Genomic DNA, 17,581 nt, shown 5'->3' on the forward strand with positions numbered 1-17,581 from the left:
TCACCTGAGAAAAGAGTGAGGGAGTGTAGAGGAGAGAGAGACGTATAGAGAGAGAGAGAGTGGGGGGAGAGATGTAAACAGCTTCCTGTTCTCCTCATTACCCCTGAGGTCCTCTGTGAGGATATTCCTGTAAAATAATCTCATTTTCTTTTTTAAGCCGGTTAGTTTTTACCTCCAAGATGAATATTTCTGTGTGTTGTTAATATCAGACTGTAATTCTGACGAATGCTAAGGTTGGACAACTGTTGGCTCCACAGACAGACCGTAAGATAGATGAGTTAGTTTGATGAAGCTGACTGATGGTTGCGTATGTATATGTGTGTGTGCGTGTGTGTGTGTGTGACAGTGTGATCCTCTGATTGATAAGGTGTCTGTGTTAGGTGTAGATTGCTGTAGTTGATTGGTTGTGAGGGAAACACTCATTAATAATCAACACAAGATGACATATTAAATTGTAGATTGTCTGGCGCTGGATGTAAAACTGACAGACAATGATGTAGAATATGAATAAAAAATCTATAAATTGCTACATTACAAAATACTTAAAGGCTTCTTATAGGAACATAGAAGCCAGGCAGTGTAACTAATCACCACATTCTAATGTGATTGTGATAGAATGAATAATAGACAACAATAACTGTTGTTGTTTAACCATTCAAATACAGTTTGCTTTAACTATTCACTGAGCTAGAGATACAGAGAGATGGACAGAGAAAGAATATCTGAATTGGTTTTAATCCAGTACGGAAATATGTATCAGTGTTGTATGAGGTTGCAGTGTATTCTTAGTTTCTGTCTGCCTGTGTGTGTGTGTGTGTGTGTGTTTTTCATTTAGATTGATCTTAATGACCGTTAACAATGATAATGTCCCTCGTATGATAACAATAATACTAGATAATATACAATACTCTGTGTGTGTGTGTGTATGTGTGTGTGTGTGTGTGTGTGTGTGTGTGTGTGTGTGTGTGTGTGTGTGTGTGTGTGTGTGTGTATGTGTGTGTGTGTGTGTGTGTGTGTGTGTGTGCGTGTGCATATGTGTGTGTGCATATGTGTGGGTTAAATGAGAGCTGTGTGTGTGTGTGTGTGTGTGTGTGTGTGTGTGTGTGTGTGTGTGTGTGTGTGTGTGTGTGTGTGTGTGTGTGTGTGTGTGTGTGTGTGTGTGTGTGTGTGTGTGTTAAATGAGAGCTGTGTGTGCATGCCTGGTGGCAGCCTTGCAGTGAGACAGTGGAATGGTAGATTGCTGTAGGTGGTGAGGTGTGACTGAGGCACTAGCAAACACTGTAGTACTGACAGGGGACATCAGGTGGTGCTGTGGCAGCCCTATATCACACACACACACACACACACACACACACACACACACACACACACACACACACACACACACACACACTGACGAATGGCAGCAATTAGAGGGGGAAACCATGCTTGTGAGGACAGGAGAGCGCTGAGGGGCTGTAAGGGTGTGTGTGTGTGTGTGTGTGTGTGTGTGTGTGTGTGTGTGTGTGTGTGTGTGTGTGTGTGTGTGTGTGTGTGTGTGTGTGTGTGTGTGTGTGTGTCAGTGTGGTGTGTTTGGGTTTTTTCTCTTCCTTACTCTCCACTCATCCATCTAAATATCAACACACAGCTAATACCATTGGACTACACAGCATAGGACAGAGAGGGGCGGGTGGAGGGCGAGGGTGAGGGTGAGGGGTAGTAGGTTTAATGGTGAGGTGGTAGAGGGCTGAGAGGTAGGGGAAAGGGTGAGACCGAGGGGGAGATGGGTGATTCTCCTAAGAGACATGTCTTCTCTGGAGTCTTCTGAGCTATACTGTCTATTTTATATTGCTACCCTATATCCACACACACACACACACACACACACACACACACACACACACACACACACACACACACACACACACACACACACACACACACACACACACACACACAGATTGAGATTCCCAGGCGTGTGGTATTCAGTTGAGTGTGAGATAGGCCTGAGCCATGTGCCGTAGCCATCAAATGTTAAACCCCATATAGATACCCTATTATATACTACACACACACACACCGAGTATCATCATTCAATGTCCTCTCCACCCCCCACCATCTCCGTATTCCTCTCCTCACCCTTCCTTCCTTCCTCCTCCTCTCTACAAATGAAAATCCCTTCTTGCAAATCCTGCAAACAGCCTATTCAAAAACACAACTCAATCCCCCCTCCCGTAAGACACATATGCCGTTTGCTCTTGTCTGTGTGTGTATTTTGGCTGATGCAGGCATAATAACAATATCAGAGTCTGTCATTAGAGTTACATGAGAATTAATATCTATGATATATCAGATTACTGGGTCTGGGCATAGGACAACTGGGCAAGATATATTGTGGTCTTTTATAAGATGGTGGAGTTGAAACACACGCACAGTGCCTGCGAGTCAAGAGGACATTAGTTAGTGTGAGAATGACATATCCTGGTGCAGAGGCCTGGATGGCCTTTATTGATGGACAGAGTCTTAAAGCCATCAGTCACTTTAGAGGAGTTTAATTGGAGCCAGCATCAAACGATAAACTCACCAACATGCATAGCTGAACAGCCCAATGCAGCACATTAATCACAACCAGGCACACACACACACCCACACACCGCACCCACACACCGCGCACACACACACCCATACAGAGTGAAACGGAGACAAGTGTTCCAGACATACAGTATATTTTGATGATAGATGACCCATTTAACTTTGATTTCTGAGAGCAATGAGCTCGCCAGCGATACAGGGAAACCACACGCACAAACACACACACACTCAAACACATGCACACCATACACACACACACATGCACCACACACGCACGCACACGTGTATTTGCATTAGGGGTATTATAATGTGACAATGATTTGTGATGTAAAGCAATCTGGAGTGAAGTCATTCGTCAGCCCCTGTGTCTGACACCACACACACATACACACACAATCTGTATTTGGATATATGTATATACTGTCTCATAATAACAAATTACACTTCGCTTTTGAGAAATTAAAAAAGGAACTGATTTGATATTCACCCTTAGCCGAGGGCTTGAAGGGAAAGGGTAGGACGGACGGGAGGGTGAGAGGGTGAAATGAATCAGTGTGTGTGTGTGTTGTTGTATGTTTGGTCAGTTTTATCTAGCGATATCAGTTTTGCATGGGCTGCATCTCAATCCACCGTATCCTCCTATGTCGGCATTCCTCATCTGCGGTGGATGGTAGCCGAGCTACAGCAGTGTTTGTCAGACCAGGAGACATTCCGAAAAATCGGTCTTCTCACGAAAACGTTTGTAGCGTCCGAACAGTTTGGCTACAACCTCTATGAAAAGGGGAGACTCCCACGAACACGACTGTGTTCTCTGTTTTGCTCTACGACCCCCATAAGTGTCACGGGACTAGTCTGAAGGTAACCCATACAAATTAATGGAAGTACGGAGGTAGTTTTCTGCCAACAAAAATAAGGGGTTAAATATGTGTACATTTAAAAAACAAACAAACAAAAAAAACATATACACTACCGTTCAAAAGTTTGGGGTCACTTAAAATGTCCTTGTTTTTGAAAGAAAAGCATATTTTTTGTCCATTAAAATAACATAAAATTGATCAGAAATACAGTGTAGACATTGTCAATGTTGTAAGTTACTATTGTAGCTGGAAACCGCTGATTTTTTAATAGAATATCTACTTAAGCGTACAGAGGGCCATTATCAGCAACCATTACTCCTGTGTTCCAATGGCACGTTGTGTTAGCTAATCCAAGTTTATCATTTTAAAAGGCTAATTGATCATTAGAAAACCCTTTTGCAATTATGTTAGCACAGCTGAAAACTGTTGTTCTGATTAAAGAAGAAATTAAACTGGCCTTCTTTAGACTAGTTGAGTATCTGGAGCATCAGCATTTGTGGGTTCGATTACAGGCTCAAAATGGCCAGAAACAAATACCTTTCTTCTGAAACTCGTCAGTCTTTTCTTGTTTTGAGAAATAAAGGCTATGCCATGCGAGAAATTGCCAAGAAACTGTAGATCTTGTACAATGCTGATGTGTGATTAGTTTCATATCAAGGTTCCATATCTAATGTCTAATCTCTCTTTTCTCTGCTACATAGTTAGATCATCGTTGGAATAGTTGTCGAAATCATCAAGTTTTTGTAACCTTAGTATTTCTCTTTCACTGTGTAACAGCGTATTTGAATTGTCAAAATAAAATGGCGGCAGTAATTTAGACCCTACTGTGTGACAGTGACTGAGTGTGGGTGCCTGTAATACTGAGTGTGAGTACGACTGTGTTTCAGGCGGAGGCCAAAATGGTGGAGGTGAGGACCGAACTGGGTGATGAGTATGAGAGGAGACTGGAGGAGAAGGAAGAACGAATGAAACGGATAACCGAAGACCTGAATAATGTGAGGGAGAAACACACCTCCGCCAGGGATCAGGTGAGAGAGAGAAAGACGAGAGAGAGTTTTGGGAGGCTTGGAGTCCATTCAATTCAGGTAATTCAGAGGTTGAAAAGTACTCTTTGAAAAGTGCACATTATTTTCTATCTCCTCAAGTCTCCTGAACTGACTGAAATCGAATTGATTCCAATGCGGTTCAGCCAGCTGTAAGTGTCTCTAATGTATATTCAACACAACAATACTCCATCTCATCTCCATAGACCATGCCATAGACAATAGGTCATATTTAGTGTTTACTAATATGCCATGTGTTTATCTCAAGGGCATGCAGGCTCCATTGAAGCTCAAGCACATATATACACACACACACACACTCAGCGAGAAGCAGGAGCACACACACACCACTTGATCTGCATATCATTTGGTTTTTGGTTGAGTGCCAAGGTTCCATTGAGAGAGACCATCAAAGACAAGCACTCACCCGCTCCACCCCTCATACGCTCTCTCCCTCACACACCACCTGTAGTTCCGTCTCAACAGCGTGTGTTCGCGAACGCAAAGCAGCTGTGAAATCAGCACCTGTTTAATTCAATTAGCCATGTTAATGAATTCCTATCTGCTGCCAAAAGCAGCTCTAAAGAGCTCATTAGACAAATGACTTAATGAATTGTCTGTAGCAGCAGCTTCCCATCTCAACTGTTTCTTTATTATCTGATGGTGTGCCTACGCACTGCGTGTTGTGTCTGACAGTCTGAATAAGAGCAGCCGTATACAGTGTATCTCATTCTGAACTGAGAAAGGTTACATGAAGGTTGTCCCGTGGGTAGACATAACCGTACTCAGTGAGTTTCTAATCTCTTTTTTATTAGATGGTAATTATATCTCTGCTTGTTCTCGCCTCATACTTCTAATTGCTTATAGAAATGTTCTGGCTTCAAACCTTCTTAATTCAATTATATTGGTCACCCTCTCTTTCTGTCTATCTCTCTCTCTCTGTCTCTTTGTCCCTCTCTCCCCCTCTCCCCCTCTCTCTCTTTCTTTCTAACCCACACATTGTTCTCTACCTATTCATTTTAATCCTAAATACAGGATAGACTTCAGCCAATCAAGGATTTGCCCAAGCCGCTCTCCTCCTCCTCCTCCTCCACTTTGATAGAGAGAATGTGGGACAGTGAAAGAAAAGGAGAGGGAGGAAGAGAGGAAAGGGGAGGTGGGAACCCACTTTGATAGAGAGAACGTAGGACAGTGAAAGAAAAGGAGAGGGAGGAAGAGAGGAAAGGGGAGGTGGGAACCCACTTTGATAGCTGAAGTAATGAGTCCATTCTAGTCCTCCTCAGATTGGTCTCTCTCTCCATAGAGGCTAGATAATATGATCGTTCACATTTAAGCACCTTCGTTTGAACAAATTCACAAATCTCATATTCTTTTGGGAGTTCCCAACTTCCTGCCTATGCCTTCAGAGAATTGAGACCTGAGATTGGGAAATGTGAAGTTTTAATAATGTGGATGTGCTGGATTTAAGATGAGGAAAATGACTTTGGCCGTATCATCAAAGGCAGTATTGATATGGATGAGTGATGTAACAGAATCAGAGTTAAAGCTAAAAAGATCCAGTTTTCTTCTGATAGTTATAAAGACCTTGACGGAAGTAAGTAAGTATTGTGAATGTGGTCAGTCGAAAGCAGGTTCAAATCTAGGCAAATTCAGCTCTTTCTGGATAGAGAATAGGGTTTTGTTAGCAATTCCACATGTATATTCCTAGTAAGTAAGTATTTGTAACTAAGGATGTGTTTTTATTGTGTGTGTGTGTGTGTGTGTGTGCGCGTGTGTGTGCGCGTGTGTGTGTCCATGCGTGTGTGCGCGTGTGCGCGCGTGTGTGTTGGAGGAGCAGCTGAAGGAGTTACAGCGTCACTACCAGGGCAGTGTAGAGGACAATGGCAGACTGACAGCCAGACTGGCGGCTCACTCACTCACCTCACACAACCAACAGGACATACTCACACAGGAGGTGTGTGTGTGTGTGTGCGTGCATGCACACCAGGGTTGGGATCAATACCATTTCAATTCCAGAAGTACACTGAAATTCCAATTCTCCTCAATGGTTTTCAATGAGGAAAATGTGGAATTGGAATTTCGTTTACTTTCTGAATTGAAATGATATTGATCCCAACCTTGGTGCGCACGCACACACACACAAACGCACACACTGGTGTGTGTGCATCTGTGTGTTTACCCCCTAACTCTCTCTCTCTCTCTCTCCCTCTAGTTGAGGAGTACAGAGGGTATTCTCCAGTCTCTGAGGATGCAGCTACAGGACAGAGACAGTCAGCTGGAGAATGCTACTAACAAGGCATGTTACAACACAACTTTACTGTCATCGCTATAGTACTATGACCAATGCATGTCAACGTTCATCATATCTTCAAGAAAACAGCAGATCTGATCTTAGTTTTTGTTATTTTGCTCTCTCATATCTCAATGGAAATGTTAGAATATGTAAATAGAATGTATTTTCATGATCGGTGTTGTGTCTTCCAGATGTTTACACTAGAGAACTCTCTGAAGGAGGCTGAGGAGAGTTGTGTGGCTGCTAAGACAGAGGTCCAGACTCAGACTACATTACTGGAGGAGTTGAGCAGAGAACTGGGGAGACTCACACTGGCTGAGAATACATCTGTATGTTTTGGCTGGTGCTCAGTGATCAGTCACAGTGATAATGAAACGTTCTCTGTCAGTAACTGGGAGCTCCAGTCTGTCTGTTGCTGGATGAAGCTAGCCAAGTCAAATTAATTACAGTGTTGCATGAGCTCTGTGTTAGATTAGCTATGGGAGGAGGAGGCTAGACAGACAATGAACACACACAAACACACACACACCCACACACACACACACACACACACACACACACACACACACACACACACACACACACACACACACACACACACACACACACACACACACACACACACACACACACACACACACACACACACACACACACACACACACACACACAGGTCAGGAGTGCAACCTCTGTCTGGTCTACTACTGTAGTCTCTGTTGGTCTGAGTGTGCAGCTAGCTAACCTCTGTCGTGTGTGTGTGTGTGTGTGTGTGTGTGTGTGGGTGTGTGGGTGTGTGGGTGTGTGTGTGTGTGTGTGTGTGTGTGTGTGTGTGTGTGTGTGTGTGTGTGTGTGTGTAGGTGAATGAGCTTGGGGAGATGCTGAGACACATGAAGCAGGACCTGTCTGCTCTAAAGGCCACTCAGGACTCATTAAAGAGAACACTCAGTATGAAGGAACAACACACACACCAGCTAACACACGACAACACACACCTCCGACAAAACCTGGACACGCTAAAGAACAAGGTAACACACACGCGCACTAAATCAGTGTCCCCTTTTTTTATCAAATCGGTGAAGGGCGACAGGGAATTCTGCTCATTTCTATTTTCCTCTACCCTTAATCACCTTTTCCTCCTCCTCCTCCTCCTCCTCCTCCCCCTCTCCATATTTAATAAGTCTATAATTTCATCCATCTTACCTCCATTGAGGATTTGGTCCCTGTTCAAATGAAGGATCTACTTTTCTGATTTCGATATCATTTAGATATAGAGGGAATCTCTCTCTTTCTGTCTGTATAATGGCCATACAGTAATGAATGACAACATTAGATGATATTAATGATTCATGTAATTGACTTCAGGTTTTTCCTCTGACCTCTACATGATGTATTTTTCTCATTGTTTCACTTGCTCTACGCTAATGTGGTTTTATGGTAATGTAACCCATATGCTGTGTTCACCAAACAATGACTTGCTACTATTACTTTAAAGAAGTGACCATTGAGTAATGTATAACTTGCATTGTCTCACGTCAGATCTGTCTGATAACTCACAAACACTCATGGGATAACTAAAAAGAATTCCGGCTACAATATGCTGTCCTATTCGAAACGTTACCAAGGTGACATCGTCCACTGAATTCCCCTTTCATCCTGTAAGGGGTCAGAGTTAATCTTGCCCAAAACTATAAAGCTGTAGCTAATATTGACAGGGTTTTTTGCGAGCAAGTCTTAACTACCTAATCCTACATCTAGCTAAGGTGTTTTGTGGTGGTAGTGTCAGGATTTATGAAATGTGAAAATGTACATGAAAATTTGCTAGCTAACGCATTAGTGTCTGCTTGCTGGCAGAACCAGTTTCAAATCAATCCATATGAAATGAAATGCAGACTCTAACATGGCCAGTTTACACAGTCAATGATGAATACTCCCTCTTCCTAGCTGAAGTTGTAGATAATGCACAAATGAGTTTATGATATCTGTTCTGCCGTGATTAGTGCTCCAAGTTCTACAGCACAGCTGACTGTTCTCTGCCATGTTATTGTGTTGGCCAAATGTTACAAACTAGCGAGGCACAGTGCCAGATATGAAATACATGCTGATTTCTGAAAACCAACAGCCCCATAACTTTGGTGCCTTACAACTTCATCAACAAGATGGCAAACTAGCTACCGTATGGCCATTCAAACAAGTTTGCATTAGGCTACTAGCTGGATAATTTTTTGCCAGTGCGTCATAACTACCAGGAGCGTGCTCTAGAAGCAAAATCTAGATTTTTGGAGATGAGTTCCATGTCCTCGAAGATAGATTGGTTGAGGGACGAGTTTCGCGTAGGAGTGACGTGATCTGATGTAAGACAATGGTATAACTTGATAAACATTTCCTGTTCTGATGCTCCATACCCCTCAAATTTAAATCTGGACCTCGAAGCTAGTTCCACTGCTTTTTTTCATTGTTCCCCTCTAATCAGGGACTGGTTTAGACCTGGGACACTAGATGGGTGCAATGTATTATCAGGTAGAACAGAAAACCAGCAGGCTCCGGACCTCCAGGGTAGGATTTGAATACTCCTGCACTATACACAAGTGCACATGCGTCAAACTCATTCCACGAAGGGCCGAGTTTCTGCTGGTTTTCGCTCTTCCCTTGTACTTGACTGATGAATTAAGGTCACTAATTAGTAAGGAACTCCACTCATCTGATTGTCTAGGTTCTTAATTGAAAGGAAAAAACAAAAACTATCAGACACTAGGCCCTCCATGGAATGAGTTTAACACCTCTGTACTAGTGTGTGCACCCTAGTGGGTTGTAGTCAATTCCTACTTTAGACCAGGCTAGACATATTGCTTCATATCTAGCTGACTAGCATCATTCCATGCAGAGAAAGTAATACAGTGATTAGCTTCCTAACCCAGCTAGATGTCTTGGACAGGGCTTAACTAGCACCAACACAGCTCTTTATTGGGCCAGTCAAACTGTTCCCACCGGACCTCCAACACCACTGTAACAACTGCTAGTCATTGTCATGTAGAACGGCGGATGGCTGACGTTTTTTTTGCTCCCAACCAATTATTTTTTGCATTGTTTGTAACTTATTTTGTACATAATGTTGCTGCTACCGTATCGTATGACCAAAAATAACTTCTGGACATCAGAACAGCGATTACTCACCGCGAACCGATAGAAGCTTATTCCTTTAACCGGTCCGACGAGTCCAACGTGAAGGATATACTGCTTTCGCGGGAACAGGCCCAAATCCCCTTCATATGCGCGAAGAGAAGACGGAGAAAAAGGGTCCGGAGGTCGGGCTGCCTTCTGAAAATTCGTAAGCGAGCGAGTAAACCCCCTCTGCCATCCATTCTATTGGCAAACATGCAATCATTGGGAAATAAAATCAATAACCTACTAGCAAGATTAAACTACCAACGGGACATTAAAAACTGGAATATCTTATGTTTCACCGAGTTGTGGCTGATCGACGACATGAACAACGTACAGCTGACGGGTTTTACACTGTATCGGTAGGATGGAACAGCAGCCTTTGGTAAGACAAGGGGTAACGGCCTATGTATATTTGTAAACAACAGCTGTTGCACGATATCTAAGGAAGTCTCATGGTTTTGCTCGCCTGAGGTAGAGTATCTCATGATAAGCTGTAGACCACACTATCTACCGAGAGGTTTCACCTGTATTTTTCGTAGCTGTTTTACATACCACCACAGTCAGAGGCTGGCACTAAAACCGCACTCAATAAGCTGTATACCGCCATAAGCAAACAGGATAACGCTCCTCCAGAGGCGGCGCTCCTAGTGGCCTAGGACTTTAATTCAGGGAAACTTAAATCCATTTTACCAAATTTCCACCAGCATGTTAAATGTGCAACCAGAGGGAAAGAAACTCTAGACCACTTTACTCCACACACAGAGACGCGTACAAAGCTCTCCCTCGCCCTCCATTTGGCAAATCTGACCATAATTCTATCCTCCTGATTCCTGCTTACAAGCTAAAATTTAAGCAGGATGCACCAGTGACTCGGTCAATACAAAAGTGGTCAGATGAAGCCGATGCTAAGCTACATGACTGTTTTGCTAGCACAAACTGGAATATGTTACGGGATTCTTCCGATGGCATTGAGGAGTACACCACATCAGTCACTGGCTTCATCAATAAGTGCATCGATGAGGTCATCCCCCACAGTGACTGTTTGTACATACCCCAACCAGAAGCCATGGATTACAGGCAACATCCGCACTGAGCTAAAGGGTAGAGCTGCCACTTTCAAGGAGCGAGACTCTAACGTGAAAGCTACTAAGAAATCCCGCTATGCCCATCAAACAGGCAAAGAGTCAATACAGGACTAAGATTGAATCATACTACACCAGCTCCAACGCTTGTCGGATGTGGCAGGGGTTGCAAACTATTACAGACTATAAATGGAAGCACAGCCAAAGAGCTGCCCAGTGACACGAGCCTACCAGACAAGCTACATTACTTCTATGCTCACTTCGAGGCAAGTAACACTGAAACATGCATGAGAGCATCAGCTGTTCCTGACGGCTGTGTGATTACGCTCTCCGCAGCCGATGTGAGCAAGACCTTTAAACAGGTCAACATTCAGAAAGACACAAGGCCAGACGGATTACCAGGAAGTGTACTCCGAGCATGCGCTGACCAACTGGCAATTGTCTTCACTCACTGACATTTTAAACCTCTCCCTGTCTGAGTCTGTAATACCAACGTGTTTCAAGAAGACCACCATAGTCCCTGTGCTCAAGAACACTAAGGTAACCTGCCTAAATGACTACCGACCCTCACGTCTGTAGCCATGAAGTGCTTTGAAAGGCTGGTCGTGGCTCACAGCCACACCATTATCCCAGAAACCCTAGACCCAGTCCAATTTGCATACCGCCTTAACAGATCCACAGATGATGCAATCTCTATTGCACTCCACACTGCCCTTTCCCACCTGGACAAAAGGAACACCTATGTGAGAATGCTATTAATTGACTACAGTTCAGCGTTCAACACCATAGTGCCCTCAAAGCTCATCACTAAACTAAGGACCCTGGGATTAAACACCTCCTTCTGCTACTGGATCCTGGACTTCCTGACGGGACGCCCCCAGATGGTACAGGTAGGTAACAACACATCTGCCACACTGATCCTCAACACGGGGGCCCCTCAGGGGTGCGTGCTCAGTCCCCTCCTGTACTCCCTGTTCACGCATGACTGCACGGCCAGGCATGACTCCAACACCATCATTAAGTTTGCCAATGACACAACAGTGGTAGGCCTGATCACCAACAACGATGAGACAGCCTATAGGGAGGAGCTCAGAGACCTGGCCGTTTGGTGCCGGGACATCAACCTCTCCCTCAATGTGATCAAGACAAAGGAGATGATTGTGGACTACAGGAAAAAGACGACCAAGCACACCCCCATTCTCATCGACGGGGCTGCAGTGGAGCAGATTGAGAGCTTCAAGTTCCCTGGTGTCTACATCACCAACAAACTATCATGGTCCAAGCACACCAAGACAGTCGTAAAGAGGACACGACAAAACCTATTCCCCCTCAGGAGACTGAAAAGATTTGGCATGGGTCCTCAGATCCTCAAAAAGTTCTACAGCTGCACCATTGAGAGTATCCTGACTGGTTGCATCACTGCCTGGTAATGCAACTGCTCGGCCTCCAACCACAAGACACTACAGAGGTTAGTGCGTACCGCTCAGTACATCACTGGGGCCAAGCTTCCTGCCATCCAGGACCTCTATACCAAGCGGTGTCAGAGGAAGGCCCTAAAAATTGTCAAAGACTCCAGACACCCTAGTGTGATTTGATTTTAAATGTTTTTAAGATCCTCCTCTCTTTATGTCCCTCTATTCCTGTCTCTCTCTCTCTCTCCCCCCTCTCTCCCTCTCCCCCCCCCTCTCTCTGTCTCTTTCTCTGCCGCCCCTCCCAGCTCCATGTTAGTGAGGACAGGGTGTGTACTCTGTCAGTAGAGCTGGATCAGTTGAAGATTGGTCTGGGTAAAGAGAGAGATCAGTGTCAGCATCTCCAGAACCAGGTTTTACAGCAGAGTCAGGATCTTGAGCGGGCCAGCAACACACTCACTGACACACGCAGGGCCGCCGGCAGGAAGGTAACACAGAGGAGAGAAACACATGTTTTATTTCCCGCTCTCTTTTTCACCTTTGTCTTTCTCCTTTTCCCACAGAGCAAAATGGTTGTTTTTCTTATTTTCTTTCCTTTCTAATCAGATTCCTCACAACGTGTGAAGCTGGAGAGGTAGTTCTCTGCTCCCATCTCTCTCTTCCTCCCTCTCCCCATCTCTCTCTTCCTCCCTCTACCCCATCTCTCTCTTCCTCCCTCTCCCTCATCTCTCTCTTCCTCCCTCTCTACATAGCCAAATAGCGATAATGACTGTGTGATTGTCATGTGTAGATCAGTAGCATTAACAGTGCAGACAACAGTACTTCTCAGCTAGAAGGCTCTGCAGCACATCTGGCTCTGTTTTACTGACCAAACCTACCTCTGATCTCATGAGCGCAGGCATGCACGCGCGCACACACTGCTACTGCAGCTCTGCCACTGACCATTTCCTGCCATGCATGCATGTGCGCGTGTGTGTGTGTGTGTCAGAAGAATTCTCCCGAACAATAACATTTTCTGTTCCCTAAACGTCCTAACATGAGTACAGCTGAACAAATAGACTAAACACTTTCTTCCCTTCATCTGAAACCTCATCCATCGTCCCCCCCCTCTATTTATCCCCCCATCTCTCTCTCTCTCTCTTTCTTCTTCTCTTGGTACAGTGATGTGTTTTGATAGATTCTCCCAGCTCCTTGATGATAGTAATGAGACAGGCTTTAACTGAAGACGGGTCATGTTTCAGTGTTTTATTTGGCGCTACCAAATTATTATACTCTGTAATGTCTTTAGACACTGTTATGAACAGAATCCAACAAGAGGCTAGCTTATCTTTTTACTTTACTTTTTCTGTCGCTACATCCTTTTCCCTCTATTTCTGCTTCTCTCTCTGTCTCTTTCTGTCTCTCTCTGTCTCTTTCTCTCTCTCTCTCTGTCTCTCTGTCTCTCGCTCTGTCACTAGCTCTGTCTTTCTCTCTGTCTCTCTCGGCCTCTGTCTCTCTCTGTCTCTTTCTGTCTCTCTCTGTCTCTTTCTGTCTCGCTCTGTCTCTTTCTGTCTCTTTCTGTCTCTCTCTGTCTCTTTCTGTCTCTTTCTGTCTCTCTCTGTCTCTTTCTGTCTCTCTCTGTCTCTTTCTGTCTTACTCTGTCTCTTTCTGTCTCTCTCTGTCTCTTTCTGTCTCTCTCTCTCTTTCTGTCTCTGTCTCGTTCTGTCTCTCTCTGTCTCTCTCTCTGTCTCTCTGTCTCTGTCTCTCTCTCTGTCTCTCTGTCTCTCGCTCTGTCTCTCGCTCTGTCTTTCTCTGTCTCTCTCTCTGTCTCTCTCGGCCTCTCTGTCTCTCTCGGCCTCTCTGTCTTTCTCACTCTCTGTCTGTCTCTCTCTCTGTCTCCCTCCTCTCTCTCTCTGTCTGTCTGTCTCTCTCTCTCTGTCTCCCTCCTCTCTCTCTTTCTGTCTCTCTCTCTGTCTCCCTCCTCTCTCTCTTTCTGTCTCTCTCGCTGTCTCCCTCCTCTCCATCGGCCTCTTTATTTTTCTCTCTCCCCCTCTGCTCATTTTCTCTTGATCGCGTTGCTGCCCGTCAGTGGGGATTCTCTGTCAGTGAGTGACAAGCTCAAAATGGTGTGTGCAGTGAGGTGGGTGGAGTATGAGACGTACTAAAACACAGTGTGATCTGATTGATATAGAATACCTTCCATATCAGAGGCCCCCTCCCAGAAACCACTGGGATGCCCCCCCCCCCCCCCCCCACACACACACACACACATTGGAATGCTTTGCTCCAAAGTATTTTTTTTTCAAGAAGTTGTCTGTGATTGACCCAGTTTTAGGAAGGAGAATATATTTTCACGGGATGTCTGTTTTGACACAACATCCTCTTGTGGTTATCTGTAAAGATCCTGCCTGTCACATATTACAATGGGAATAACACACACCCAAAAAACATACACACACATACACATACACACATACACACACATACACACCCACACACATACACACCCACCCACACACATACACACCCACCCACACACATACACATACACACATACACACATACACATACACACATACACACATACACATACACACCCACACACATACACACCCACACACATACACACACATATACACACATACACACCCACACACATACACACATACACACCCACACACATACACACCCACACACACACATACACACAGAGCTGTTTTAATGAGACACTGTGGACTTCAACATGTGTGTGTGTGTGTGTGTGTGTGTGTGTGTGTGTGTGTGTGTGTGTGTGTGTGTGTGTGTGTGTGTGTGTGTGTGTGTGTGTGTGTGTGTGTGTGTGTGTGTGTGTGTGTGTGTGTGTGTGTGTGTGTGTGTGTGTGTGCGGGCGCCACTCCATCATGCGAGAGTGTTGGTCATGAGAGGAGCCTGAAGGTCGTGGAGCCATCTTAACTTCATCAATCTGAATGACAGTTACAAACCAGCTCTCAGAGAGAGGGAGAGAGAGAGACAGAAACAGAGAGAGAGAATGGAAGAGAGTGAAAGATAGAAGATAACAGCGTGTGTTTGGTACATCGCCATAGAAGAGGCTCTGATGTGCTGTTTGTCTTTTTGTGGGCGTGTGTTTGGCTGTAAATGGTCCTTTCACCTCAACACTGGAACTAATATCTCATATAAAAAGGCCCTTCTCTTTCTCTCGCTCTCTCTCACGTTCACTCTTTCACTTCCGCTGCAAAAGATTGAAGATTTTACTGAAAGGAGAGATGACACGTACACACACGCACGCACGCATGCACGCACGCACGCACACACACACACAGAGGAGCCGAAACAACACGTACACACACACACACACCCCATAACCCTATTCAGCATATAAAGTGGGTTATTATAGAGGACCATCCATAGCTAGGTAACACACATAATAGCCAGACACACACTCAAGAGAGAAACGTAAACTACTTATAAATGTTTATCATCCATCAATCCATCACTATACCTACAGATACAAACACTAATTACCAACAGAAAATAACCTTTATTCATAGTATTTTCATTGGCAGAAAACACATTTGTGGCTTTGTCTTTGGAAAACCAACACATTGTTGATGGGATGTCATTAGTTGAAGGATTCTGTTTGCCTCACTTGTCATTTGTGTATATTTGTAAGTGGATGGAAAGCAGACTGTTGGATTATTTCAAATATGTGATATATTGAAATGTGTTTTTATGTATGTCTGTTTGTGTGTCTGCAGATCCACAAGAAGGACAGCAAGCTGTCTGTGTTATTGAAGGAGTTGACAGAGGTTAGAAAGAACTTCTCTGACTGTAAAAAAGAGGTAAGTACAATAGTAATTCACACCTCAAAGTAACATGTCTTTTTAAACAGTTATTTTAGTGCAGCTGACACCAACATCTTCTGTCCAGTTGCTCAGTAGAGAGTCTGCATTGGCAAAACAGCAGGAGGAGACGGCTCAGCTGAGATCCAAGATGGAGGACTGTTCCAGTCAATGTTCAGCTTTGAACAGGGAGAAAGAGAGACTGGAGACAATCCTCACACTTACTAAGCAGAAACACTGCACCGCACAAGGAGAGGTGGGTGTGTTAGGTAGCGTGTGTACAACACCGTCTCCTAAACCCCTTCCTTGTGTGTCTAAAATCAGGTGTGTTCCAGGTGAGCAGTAGAGACCAGGGGATTCTACACTTGAGGATAGAGCTGAGTCAAGCGGAGCAGAAGTATCAAGGGACACAGGAGGAGGTGAGACTACATTTCAGATCTCTAATTGGTCTACATGTATTTCACCTTTTGTGTACGTGTACACACTGTCTATGTGTGTGTGTGTGTGTGTGTCCGTCCCTCAGCTGGCCATGCTGGAGGCTGAGGTCAGCCGTCTGAACCAGAAGGTTAAGGGTCAACAGGAAGATGCATGTCTTCTCAGGCAGATGGTCAGAGAGGGGGAGGGGCTTAGAGACCAGGAAGTGATGGAACGACAACAGATACAGAACGCACTCTGTATCGCACACCAACAGGTACACACACACACACACACACACACACACACACACACACACACACACACACACACACACACACACACACACACACACACACACACACACACACACACACAGTAACCCCCTCTTCTGTGTCCAGGTGAAGTCCCAGACCATGTCTATAGAGCAGCTAACATCTGATCTAGACTCAATGAAACAAAACCACAGAGCCGACACGGAGCGCTGGAGCCACAGGCACTTCCTGCTCAGCAGCCAATTAGAGCAGGCCTCCTCTGAGCTAAGCCAAGCCCAGGCTGAGGTCAGAGAGCACGGGTCAGAGGTCACAGACCTGAGGGGAAAGCTCCAACTGGCAGAGGAGAGATACCAGGAGGCTCTGGAGAAGGTGAGGAGTATGTCCGGAGGGGAGAAGGGGGAAGAGGGGGTATCTGATTTACACCAAAAAACTGATACAATATACATTTGCATGTACTGTATAACTGATCAACTAAATGTGTTTCACATCACTAGCACACCAAACAACAATAGTCATCCTGTGGTAAGGACGTCACTAATTTTCTCATCACAGTCAAAGCAGGATGAAGTGCATAGTTGAGCTGAAGAGAGTTAAAGCATTAGGGAAAAACAACATGTGCTTATGGACACAAATACACACAGACCCGTCCGTTCTAAA

General features: G+C 44.7%; 1 protein-coding gene across 4 annotated transcripts in view; it reads left to right on the plus strand.

The window, feature by feature from the left end:
* LOC129822972 (trichohyalin-like) overlaps positions 1-17,581 on the plus strand; it is a 156,121-nt gene that overhangs the window by 58,188 nt on the left and 80,352 nt on the right. For 3 of the 4 annotated variants that reach the window (XM_055881585.1, XM_055881586.1, XM_055881588.1), the window contains exons 8-17: positions 4,316-4,456; positions 6,684-6,767; positions 6,956-7,093; positions 7,622-7,789; positions 12,726-12,905; positions 16,152-16,235; positions 16,324-16,491; positions 16,571-16,654; positions 16,759-16,926; positions 17,051-17,293. In XM_055881585.1, the coding sequence (XP_055737560.1) occupies positions 4,316-4,456; positions 6,684-6,767; positions 6,956-7,093; positions 7,622-7,789; positions 12,726-12,905; positions 16,152-16,235; positions 16,324-16,491; positions 16,571-16,654; positions 16,759-16,926; positions 17,051-17,293 (1,458 nt within the window). The remainder of the gene's footprint in view (positions 1-4,315; positions 4,457-6,683; positions 6,768-6,955; positions 7,094-7,621; positions 7,790-12,725; positions 12,906-16,151; positions 16,236-16,323; positions 16,492-16,570; positions 16,655-16,758; positions 16,927-17,050; positions 17,294-17,581) is intronic. The other variant, XM_055881587.1, reaches the window with a different exon arrangement.

The sequence above is a fragment of the Salvelinus fontinalis genome, chromosome 25, assembly GCF_029448725.1.
Source record: "Salvelinus fontinalis isolate EN_2023a chromosome 25, ASM2944872v1, whole genome shotgun sequence".
Taxonomy (NCBI): domain Eukaryota; kingdom Metazoa; phylum Chordata; class Actinopteri; order Salmoniformes; family Salmonidae; genus Salvelinus; species Salvelinus fontinalis.